The sequence below is a fragment of the Perna viridis genome, chromosome 1 (assembly GCF_037379345.1).
Source record: "Perna viridis isolate PV_CMFRI_1.1 ecotype Kerala chromosome 1, ASM3737934v1, whole genome shotgun sequence".
In the NCBI taxonomy this organism is placed as follows: domain Eukaryota; kingdom Metazoa; phylum Mollusca; class Bivalvia; order Mytilida; family Mytilidae; genus Perna; species Perna viridis.
This window is the reverse complement of record NC_142445.1, coordinates 34,829,898-34,842,234: the sequence shown is the minus strand read 5'-3', so window position 1 is coordinate 34,842,234 and position 12,337 is coordinate 34,829,898. Positions and strand designations below refer to the sequence as shown.

General features: G+C 33.4%; 1 protein-coding gene and 1 long non-coding RNA gene across 4 annotated transcripts; one reads left to right on the top strand and one right to left on the bottom strand.

Moving 5' to 3' along the window:
• Positions 1-403: 403 nt before the first annotated feature.
• On the bottom strand, positions 404-9,777 carry LOC148628500 (uncharacterized). 3 transcript variants are annotated; one of them, XM_088588602.1, is made up of 4 exons: positions 9,731-9,777; positions 5,122-5,341; positions 4,341-4,511; positions 404-3,414 (listed from the first exon to the last, which is right to left on the bottom strand). In XM_088588602.1, exons 2-4 carry the CDS (start codon positions 5,330-5,332, stop codon positions 3,158-3,160), a joined length of 639 nt encoding a protein of 212 aa, XP_088444728.1. In that variant the 5' UTR covers positions 5,333-5,341; positions 9,731-9,777; the 3' UTR covers positions 404-3,157. The 3 variants fall into 3 exon arrangements, with proteins under 3 accessions (XP_088444728.1, XP_088444747.1, XP_088444738.1); XM_088588621.1 differs by having other exon boundaries at positions 404-1,613; XM_088588612.1 differs by having other exon boundaries at positions 5,161-5,341.
• LOC148628501 (uncharacterized) lies at positions 7,173-9,340 on the top strand. Its single transcript, XR_015919344.1, has 3 exons — positions 7,173-7,305; positions 8,696-8,863; positions 9,233-9,340. It is a non-coding gene; the product is annotated as an uncharacterized LOC148628501 (long non-coding RNA).
• Positions 9,778-12,337: the final 2,560 nt, after the last annotated feature.

Genomic DNA, 12,337 nt, shown 5'->3' with positions numbered 1-12,337 from the left:
GCATGTGCGGATTTATGTGAGGAGTCAGTGACAGCATGTGATAATACTTCAACAACTAGCATTTTTTCTTGTGTAGGAAGATTCTTATTTAAGACGAGAAATAACTTGGGTAACATTTTTTTTTAAATTTTATCATTTGGATGCATGTGGAAACATTTTGGGGAAACACTTTTACGTTAAATTTCTTTTGTGACCTACATTAATGTATACTATTGCCATTTCAGATATATTCAAATAAAATATTGTAACAGGTATGTCGAGTAGACCGTTAGTAAGATGGCCCTTGATTAAAAAAATATGTCCCTGTGTATACTGTAGGCATTTACATGTAGAACAAACCATTTAATGAACGATAAATGTATAATTACAATAAATCAATTTAATTTTTGTTTCTACTCAGTATGATATATAACTATGATATTGACCCCTGGTGATAGCAGTATGATATATAACTATGATATTGACCCCTGGTGATAGCAGTATGATATATAACTATGATATTGACCCCTGGTGATAGCAGTATGATATATAACTATGATATTGACCCCTGGTGATAGCAGTATGATATATAACTATGATATTGACCCCTGGTGATAGCAGTTTGTGTGTTTTAATCAAACGCCTTGTATGACTTGGTATGTTCTCGGTTATGTTGTCCTCATCCTAGTAGGTTCTATTGATATACTTATAGCTTTTTTCCTCACTGGTATTCACCAACTAAAGTTAATAGTTCCTAATTCCTTTTCCACATCAAATAATGTTAACCATGTATCCTAATGTCCGTGTATATTTGTTATCCAATAAATGCTTGTAATTCAAAGTCGGGTTCCCATTTAATTCCTCTGTTGGTGCTCCTACATTGGCGGAAAATATCGCATATTTTACAACGCAATGAACGTCAAACGATAATATCGGTGTGGTGGGATATTGCATTAATGATGGTTTCCTATAGCACGGAGTCCTGAGGCTGTTTACATTTCAAGTGATGTTGACATCGCTGCAGCCAAATGTAATCTACCATGTTCTGCGAACTTGGTCCGTATTTATACCATCTATATTATTCATATGTTGGTATGACAGTGGTTAGACATTTTTGATTAAATATTGTTAGTCGTTGAGAAAGGGCGGAGTATGGACATTTTGAGACTTTATAACTGATATTTTATTATGTGAACTTTTGATTAAATTAATATGTATAAGGGGTAAAACAACTATACAAAACATGAGAACAGCTACAAAATAACTCCCAATACATAATGAAATTCCAATGTGGATAACAGATAATAAAACAAATATTAACCACATACTTGTACAAATCAAAAAGGTGTTACATGCACATATGGCATACCTGTATACATAAACAAGAATATAACCATTAAGATGACAAGGGTACATGAGGAAAAATGTGGTTGAACAGGTTCAAATGCAGAGGGTACTATTAATGACACATTAAAAGTGGGGAAATAGACATGAATAGGGGGTTAGACCAATACATAGTAGTTTTACATAATCGTTCGTATATATATATAAATAATAAAAGTACCAGTCGTATGTCTGCTTATTGATCACGGCCATGGAAGGTAGCAGTAACAGATTATCTTCACCCTGTTATACTGCGGAGGAAAAAATATTCAAGATCATTCAACATGCTTCAAGCACATGTCCAAAAAGCACTATTTGTGATGTTATCTTTTTTTTGTGTTTATTATACGTATTATGTTGTTACCTTTTCAAACCGTATAACATCACGTTTTAAAACGAATTTTCAATTATAAAAGTAGCACACAGCAACATATGAATCTAAAAAAAGATCAAGCTTATGAGATGACGAGAGGTAAAAACAGTGTATATTAAATCGCGTTGTTCTTAGTGTCAGGGTTTTCCCAATATCGTTTCTCGGGTAGTCAAATATTTTCGGGCGAATATTTTCTTACGAACATTGACAATATCGTTAGATCTTCGTAAAATATTGATAATTTTGTTAGACCTTTGTAAAATGTTGTTATTTTTGTACATTGAACAATTACAGCTATTTCTATTTTGCATATTCTACATAACCTTTGATAGCCTCTCCATGGAAAAAAACATCTACTTGTTTATCTTATCAAGATGCTTTTGTCTCTTTGACTCGGTTAAAGTTTATCAGAACGTGCATCAGTATAGAACAACCAATGAAACACGACTTCCTGATCGGTTACACTACCAAATACCTTTATGGTACATGTGTAGTATGATTTATTATTCAAAGTAATTTTACCAATTTTTAAGATACATTGTAAGGGTAGGTGGACGAAGAAAATAGAGTTTGTTTTGAAATAAATTCTAAAAAAGTTTGAGGCGCCTGTAGCAGTTTTTTATACAACGTTCAGGATCTACTTAATAAGCTGGCCGAGTGGTCTAGAGCGCTGGACTTAGTGCAGGCGGTGTTGCCAAAGATGTCACAGCGGTACGAGTTCGGGTCGGCTAAAACTCCTTTATAAAAGAGCCTTTATTTTTCTGTGCGTTTTCTTTTATTTTTTCATAATGATATATTCTCTTGTACTAGTTTCTTGGGGGTAAATAAAGCACGTTAATTCGATTTTGAATCTCAACAAGCTATCGAAAATATATATATAATTTAAAGCATGATAGCATGTGCTGATAAAAATGTTTCAAGGCATGGATATACGCCGATTGTCTTTCTTTGTGCATGTTAGTAGAACATTATACAACCTATCATTGCAATAGTCAGGTCGTCTATCTATACAAAGTCCCTTGACATTTCAAAACAGCATTCGAGAAGAGAATGACGTGTTTCATATTATATTCTTTTCAACAACAAAATAAGTAGTCTAAAAATTTCACAATGAATACTCAGATTTGTAGACTACATAAATCTACGTTAACAAGAAAATGGCTGTGCTCCTCGTGGAATCAAAGAACATAGCTCTTCTTTTGAAGCCGTTTGTTCATGAATACCGAGCATGAATATGATCAGATAAATATCTTTGATATGTATTTCTATACATCGCTCCTGATTTTGACTGAAGAGACAACATCAAAGTCGACATAGCAGTCAAAAAGTTATAATTAGGTATCAACGAACGACACTGCTTCCACGAGGATATGTGAGCTTAGCATCATGGCTTCCACAACGCCAAATTTTATGAAATGTTCATCAAGATCCTTCCGCCGTTGGTATAGGTACTTGCATTTGCAGTAGCCTGTACTCAAATATAAACAAAGAAAATGACACAAATGTAATAATTGCTGAAAGTATTACTACACCAAAGGACCATCCAATGGAGTAACTTCCGGTTAGATCAATACCCAACTGTTGGTACGTGTATAGTTCGTAATGATCTCGTTTCAATTCCATTACATAATCCTTGCCTTTAATAGCAACGACAATTAGCGTCATCAAGGTAAAGCATCCTGTAAGGAAAGAGGAAAAGGAAATTAAGTGGATATCATGAGGAGAACTGATCTCCTCCTATGGATCCCACCGTAAATAAATCCAAAGTGAAAACAATAAGATCAATTACATTAAAAAGGCAAAAAAAAAAACCAACCAAATCTGACGTAAAGATCATCGTCAAAGGTTACCGGCCCTTGTACGCCACAAAGTGTCAAGTAGTTCGATTGTTTATTCCCATGCCAAATACCAACATTCCGTCATGAACGAACCAAAAAATTGCAACCCGGGCACGATTTGTAATAAAGCGAAAATGAACGGTAATAACTGAATTACCGAACTGATAACTTTAAGTAATAGTCAAAGGAAAGTTGTATAACAATAGGCAAAATCAGGGTAAAACCTTAAAAGCAGGAAATCTACGGTCCTGACTTGGTACAGGCATTTCCGAAAGAAATGATACGTAACAAAGTTACACCTCAAAGTCAAAGGACGTATATACTTATAACTACAGTGGGTCTGCCACTTACAAACCCGAATTATTCTCATTGCATTTCAAGTGTACTGCAGGAAGCACATCAATTAGTATTTGAGATAAAAATTGATCAAGTAGTCAGTGCACTAGAATGATTATGAGAAGTCCTGAAACCTCAATAGGTTCGACCCCAGTAAGTGTCAAGGCGGATGTGACCTACCGTTGCTAAGTAGCTTTGAACGCAACTTGAACTTTCAAATTTCGACCCCACCACATACTCAGGCAACTGTGTGATGTCTGATACATATTGAGTTACAAGAAAACCCCTCCTTTAATCCCTATCCCCTCAAATGCAAAGTTAATGATAAAACTAGGACAGAAGTGGCGTTCAAAGAGGATCATTTTGTTCTCAACTTGTTTGATTTTACATTCTGAAGAATAGTTACTCCGATGATTTCTAGCATAACATACCTGCAGAAAATGTAACAAGTGACGAAACCATTGAAATATTTTTAGGATTCCAGTAATTCCCAAAACTAACATTTCTCAGTATGAGTACGATAACGGTCACCATGATAGCAAACTGTATTATATAAAACAGTAGAGTTGTTATCGCAAGAGCCTGTACTGCTGGGAGAAATTCTGAAATAGCAATTTTGATATCAAAGCATTTGTCCTTCATTTAATTGTTTTGTCAAGGTTTTTTCCTGTGACACGCCTCCTAAAGTTGGCTCTCTAATAGTGCAACAAGATCAGGTGAATTTACTTTTACCTCCAGAATTGCTCATAACTAAAAGAAAAAGTAATGTGAGGTTTTCCAGCATTGTTCTTTAAAATATGTTTATTTGAATTAAAATTTTATATATTTCTGCAATAATTAAAGCGTTCAAGGATACATTCTTTTCTCAAGTCTTCATATGTATAAAGGGTTTACGTTAGAATGTCAGTAACGCATATTTAGATTAAAAGAAGTCGAAAGCAAAGAAAAGAAAAGAAGCTTGCCGAAGTGACCTCAATTATAAGTTCTTAATCTACACTTGATTACATAATATGCAATGTTGTATTTTTTTTTGTAAGTCAAACATGAATTAAGCGTTACAAAAATTTTCTTTATTGGTGAATATTCCACTGTATTAAATTAATATTATGTGTGAATACTCAATGTGCATGATATTTATTAAGGATTATACAATAAGGGATAGCTATATCTTTAATTGTAAGGATTCTTTATTGATCATTTCATTTAACGAACCCGGTCTATGTCTGTATTCACTGCATATCCACCCATCACCTGTAATGTAATAGCAGGCACTCCAGAGTCCTCCCTGTAACCCATCTTCGACATGTAGCCAGTTTGGTGTCGCTATGCCAATAAGAAAGCATAAAAATCCTGACAGGTACACCGCAAGGGCTATTCGTGCTGCAACGCAGTTGCGATTTAGTGAAATGTTACCTAAAGCCATATTGCATATCTGAAAATATGAAATTGTTATAAATATGATAACGAAAAAAGCAAAAAAAGTAATGGTATATCTGACTTTTTATTAGTTATAAGGCGTTACACCGTCGCATTTTTTTCATTAATAAATTTTAGGTATCAGTTTCGGGATAGCTAGTTCCCCATCTTTATTTTATTATTGTGTTTTTCATTAAGGGAACCAGATGGTTTGTTGTCTTGTGCCATTTTCTTTTTTATCTTTGGACAGATTTGAACTTAAGTACGAGTATTGATTTATGTTTCCTTTCATTTGTGTGGGTTTTAATTATTTATGAAGGGATTCGCTGTACGTATCCTTGCCTCATTGGTGTTTCCCCAAGTCTTTATTTGACTGCTTTGTTCAGTTGTATTAAACGAACGCTCTAAAACAAATAACTATTACAACACGAATTGTGTTAATCATGTTTAAACCAAACAGCTTACACTATACATATACTTGTACTCAATAAGATTTATATAAAATGAAATAATCACTAAAAAGGACTGGCGAGTTCAAAATTGTTTTATTTATCTTGCATATTTACAGGCACCGAAAGAATAATAATATCATGAATACAAGTTTTTTAAACATTACGCAAGAGAATATTGGAAGAATGAATAGTAATTAACGGTTCACAGCGATGTAGAACACAAGTTTCGCTTAGTTCAAAAAAGGTGATCTAATTAGAAACGTACACAAAGAAACGAACGAAAACGTCACAAAAAGACATGTAGGAAGGGTATCAAATTCTTCAAAGCACTCCTTTTTTCATTCATTTACTTGAGTACAGATTTGTACTGCTGAAATCTTAAAACCACAAACTTCTTAAATTACAAGAAAAAGTGGAGGTGTTTTGGATAGATTTACAGGTGAGGAAAGGACTTGTTTATCACTTCAAGGAAACTTTGATTTTGACTTAAATAGAAGCTCCGAAAAAAATAAGATGAAAGTCCATAACTAGTTCACACACTCCTTAAAATCAAAACATCAACAAAAAACCAGAGGTATGGTTTCAATTATGTTTAAAAAACATGAAGTAAAAGTAATTCATAGACTGTTGGTTCTGAAGATACGAAAACAACTGAATAGGAGGGGAAGATGAAAGTGGCTTTTGTTAAAGCAGTGCACTTATTTAAAACTTTCTAAAACGCATACACAAATCTTGCAAAAATTACATCACATCATACATTCTTATCTTTTTATCACAACTTTGATCCATTTTCCACAATATAGCTATTGTGCAATTTTTGTTAAAAAGTTATCAAGGCATCACAGGAGCTTTCATAATTGAAAATCCAAATGGTTGTTTTCAATAACTAAGATTTATAACATGTATATTGATACGATTAGATAATTATACTACTCAGAATATTGGATAGGTAATTGCAATACGTGAGTCATGTCAAAAAAGAAGAATCCGACTGTGAAATTTCGGGCATGTTTTGGGATTATTGAATTTATTTTTAATGAAAAATACGAATGTAGATTATATCAACGACGATACATCATGAGTGGTAACTGCATGTAGTCTTACTACTCGTTAACGTCAAAATTATCCAAGCGATAACATGCACATGGTGTAGATGTAAGAAGATAGGCATGTCAAGAGGATAGGGCAAAATGATTTGCACCACTAAGTGGGAAATAGTTAAACATTTGGCACATTTTTGTATATTTTTTCAACCGTTTCCTAGTCTAAAAATACTATGACATCTGTAAAATTTCATTAGGTGGGATTTGCATATACCAAAATACATATAACAGTTGAAAGATAGACGATCCTTCAAAAGTTCTTATTTCAAATAGCCAAAAAAGTTGTTAATGAATTTATCTGTTCGTGTGAAAAAGGTGTTGCTTAAGCGCAAATAACATGTTTCATATGCATGTAGGCTAAAACGATCTCCATCATCTGGTAAAAGGTCAAGTACTCAAAAGCAACGTAGTCCATTTGCCAACTTGTAAGTATACATGTACATGTATAGTTCATTCTAACTTAGGACATCTAATCACAATATAATTGCCTATGTCTATTATTATAGCGCCAATACTAGCCTATTGAATTCGGGCCAGCTGCTAATGTGTTTATACACAGCAAACACAGCCGGATCCAGATATTTTGAAAAGGGGTGCCTGTCGAGGTTGGACAGAAAAAAAGGGGATGCTAGGACATCATTTGCCAGTTTTTGTCAATATTACTCACTGAAAATGACAAATTTTCAACAGATAGGAGGTGCAAACCCCCTACAACCCCTCTGGGTCCGCCACTGATAGCTACGTCGTCTTGCTATCAATGGCATATAAACCATTCGGAACATATACTAAATAAAAGGACTTGGATCATTTTTTTTCAGTATTTCAGTATACTACGTTGTACAAGAAGGTCAACTTCAAGAACTGTTTAATTGTTGTTCTAAATTTTCATTAAACTTATAGAGATGAATTTTGAAGTAGTTTAATGAGAGAAAAAATACAAAACTAGCAACAAAAATGGGTGAAAACAATTTTGACATTTTTGTTCTTGATTGAACTCTCCTAATGATGCGCCTTTCAACCTTTAAAATAAATATGCTTGTTTTTGTTATGTGTATTAAGAAAAAAAATAATTTGATCGATGAACTATTTTATATATAAATGTAACAGTAGATTTTAAGTAACTTTATACTACAGCGTTTCTACATAGTTTCAGTAGCTCAACTGACTAGACAGCCGAGTCAAATAGAGTGGTGGATAGTAGTGGGGGGAGGGGGTCCCGGTGGTGGTCAGACCCCCTTTAAAATTTTTGCATTAAATGAGCAAATACTGGAAATAGCATAGCACTTCCTTTATTCTGGAACCGTCCAGAAACCCATACCCCTTTCAAAATATCTGGATCCTCCCTTGAAGAATCTCCTGTTAGGAAAAGGTATATAATTGTTCGAAATTGCAGTGTGAACAGAATACAGGGAAAGTCCTTTGGTAAGATAATACCATTTACATGTCGTTAGACACATGTTTTACTCAACTGATTTACTGTGCACCACTAAGAAAGGCCAGGCATGTTTGTTTTTTTTAATGCAACTTTATGACGATTTTGATATTTTCAAAAAAAAACATGCATAAAAGAAAAGAGTGACTTCGTCGTAAACATAAACACGATATACTTATCGTATTTGTTATATGTAGTACTTCTATACTTTTTTGTCCAACTCAGATATCACCAACATGTCAATGAACATGTCATCATTTCATATAAAAGTGTAATTTGAGAAGTTTACAAGTGGACACATTGGATTATTTGACATGTATTAAAGACTGGGATTTGTTTGTTTGTTTGTATGTTTCCTTTTTCTTTTGATTTATTTTTTTTAGATGGACAAGTGTTTCGCGTCTAGTTTTCTAGAAAAAAACTATTATGCCCTTTTATTAATACAACAAATCAATATCAGTGTTGGACATGATACCGGACAAAAGACAATAACTCAAGCAATGCCGTTGTAAAGCCCTTATTTCAGCGGTGTATTGAAATGCTGTGTCGTGGTAAGTCAATCACAACAATCTAGTTTCTAAATGATTTACAAAAACGTTCAGCAAAATAACCCATTATTTTTATAAAAAGTCTGAAGTACTTTTAAGCAGACAAAAGAGCCAAAAAGTTCAGCACTATAATAAATTTGATTATTGCTTAACTTTGTCAGACTAAATACCAATAAAAACTCTGATTAATTCTCAGTGTGATTCATTCGGAGACTTAAGCGACATTAAACGACCACTTGAAATTTGTCGCCTGAAACTTAATTTTACAAGAAAACTAATTATCGTGATGTGTGTTTTTTCTTCGACTAGTACAAAATAAGAACATTTCAGATGGAAAGCAATAAAATGAGAATTTCAAACATTTCATTCCAGCGTTGTATGATTCGACTTGCTTCATTGACAGTTCATGTAAAGCACGCATTATGTGGAAATAAAATGATTGCGTAAAGTAGCACAGAGCCATCATAACAACAATGGAGTCTTTCCCCTTTTATGTATTGGAAATTTTAAGGTCAATAGAATGAATAAAGAAATGAAACCTAACGTTTATTTGTGTCTTTCATTTGCGATGCATTTTTCAGCGAGGACAAAACCGGTATGATAAATTGTTCGAATAGACATCATCTGTTCACAGAAATAATCAACATCAATACTGTTGGTTATGATATTAAGATGACAATATTATAAATTATAAGCCTCGAATTTGTAAACAGACATTTTTCACATGTTTGGCCTGCTACTTGTCATGGTACGAGATGATTGTTTTGAAATATAAAATTTTGAAATGAACATTGATTTATATACGACACCGATTTCAAACATGCAACAACATGCATATACATATTATGATGTACAAGATAAATACACTACCTGTATCTTCTCTGTCGTAGAAATCAATCGATAACAATTTGTTTCTGTATCGATTTTGCCAAGAACGATAACTCAATATGATACTACTCTAATATACGGGAATCAAACCGGGAAACACAACGCCATGTATGGGAATTATCACTTTATTAATTGGACGAAAAGATTTATGAATTGCATATTTTGTTATGAGCTTCGTTAAAATTAAACATTTTGATCTAATATGAGGAGGGGAAAAAGTTCAGATTATTCGACCAAATCGGAGTAATATATTTATTATCATATATCATCAACAATTGAAGACAAAAAAAAAAGTAATTTCTTGGTTTTATCAGTGCAAAAATAATAATATGGCCATAAATATAAAGAAAGTAAAAAACTTTAAGCTTGTTTTATAAAAAAAATATCTTCCCTCCGTTCCACTAAAAATCGAATATTTTTTTCCCTTAACGCATCTCCAAAATGAGTAGGCAATGCCCACAACCATGCTAATGAAACTAAGTTACAATAAGTAAACAAACGATAAAAAAATATCTAGTAATGATACAATTTACGTTTGTACCCAAAATGTAAATAATGGAGTTGAGATTTTAGATCTGTTACATTGTATTAGCATGAAAGTCTTCTGATGGGTATTTGAATATTTTGAGATTCTAAGTTTATAGTCGTCCCACCACTTGTCAATATTTTGGTGTTCTCCTTTATATTTTTATTTTTATTTTCTAAAATAGATAACGCGTCTTTTAGTAAAATATTAGTTTTTTTCTTGGTCAGGAACACACAAATCCATTAGCAGATTCTGAGGAAGGTTTCTGACGGTTTTGGCATTTCTTTTGTTGTAAAAAAAATTATATAATATATCGTACCTTTCGGAGCACAAATTGACCAATGATAGCCTGAAACGCCCTTCTTTCTGTATCCACAGATCAACTGGGATGTGTGCCCCGGGTGGTGCAATGGGGTACCCCTGGCGTGTTACATGCTGGGTTTGTCAGGCTATAATACGGAAAACCTGACCGCAAACCATAGTGGTGCACCGTGTTGGGAAAGAATCGCACGTTAAAGAATCCTGCTGTGGTAGTCGATAGGAGTAAGAACCTTTGCGCTCCGCCACAGGAGGCTAAATTGCCCGACCGTACCCATCTCTTCTTTTTCCTAGTGGCAATCAAAACATGTGGGCCCTATTATCCTTGTGTCCCATCCTTTTTTTTTCATTTCATCACCATTTTATCATCCATTTCATGTTCATCGTCTGAATATAGCTGAAATATTGCTGCTCGGACGTTAAACCCCAACTATCAATCAATCAACATAATGAAATATCAATAATAACTTACATTTATGGAATTGTCCATCTCATTAAGTTATTTTGAAATTCAAAGTCACGTCCATTAACTGAAGTAACGAAGATGAGAAATGCGACTAGAAACCCCCGAAGGTTGTATCAAATTAATAGTAACATGCATGCATCAGACGGAATAATGATTATTCGGCTGGTTGGGATTTAAGTCAGCGTTGGGTTCTGTACTAAATTACTTATTGACATGAATAAAGTTCTTATAGCAAACTTTTGTTTTGAGAAAAAAGAAATATATTTATAAAGAAAAGAAGTACATGTAATTTCTAAACACAGACCACGTTGGAATGTCTAGCGACATGAACACTCGACAATCGCTTAGTTGGTTCCAGTCAATTAAAGAAAAATGGGTAATTATGCATCTACATTCATCATAAACTGCATTTTACTTTGATATATAGCTTAATGGCTATTTAATTGATCTGCTTTAACTGAAAAACATGGATCATTGCATATGACACCCTAAAAATTGGTGATGAATGAATTTTTAGCATATACTTGAAATGTCTAGTGATAAGGTCAATTTTGATAATTCTTATGTGCAATATCCTATTATTTATCGAATGCATTAAATGTAGGAAATATTAAATATACAAACTACTAGAAAATCTAAATTAAACCAAAACTAGTATATGTGTGTGTGTTTTTAAGAGGGTGTCCGTGCAAAAACCAGGCAGTGGGTTGCATCTTTTTTCATATTATAAATGCATCCTTTCTCAAATCTTAATGTAATTTTTCTATTACCGGCAATGGTTAAAGAGAAATCAATTACATAAAAAGCATAGAAATTCTTGAAAAAGGGAAATAACTACTGTAAACCATAAAATTTTCGCGGCAGTTTTATTTTCGCTATTTTCGCGCCAAGGTCTGTAACGCGAAAATAAATCTATCGCGAATATTATCTTCGAAGAACATTACAATATAATTTGATGAACCATCGCGAATTTAAAACTACGTCAAAGCAGATTTATAGCATAAACCGCGAAAAAAGGCGGCGCGAAAATTTCCCGGTTTACAGTATTTTTGTTGCTTTGTTAGGGAACTTTAAAATCGTTTTCTGAGCCATCCATTGTCGCTTTAAAAAAATCTTTTTTACTATTTGACATACATATGACATGAAAATTACATTGAAGCAAAAAAAAAAAAAAACCTGTGCCGACCATATCACAGAATCTGCCTGATTTTTACATGGACAGCCTCTTCATACGTTTGGAAGTCCGAATTATTTTAGTTCAGCCATTTTTACTATTCCC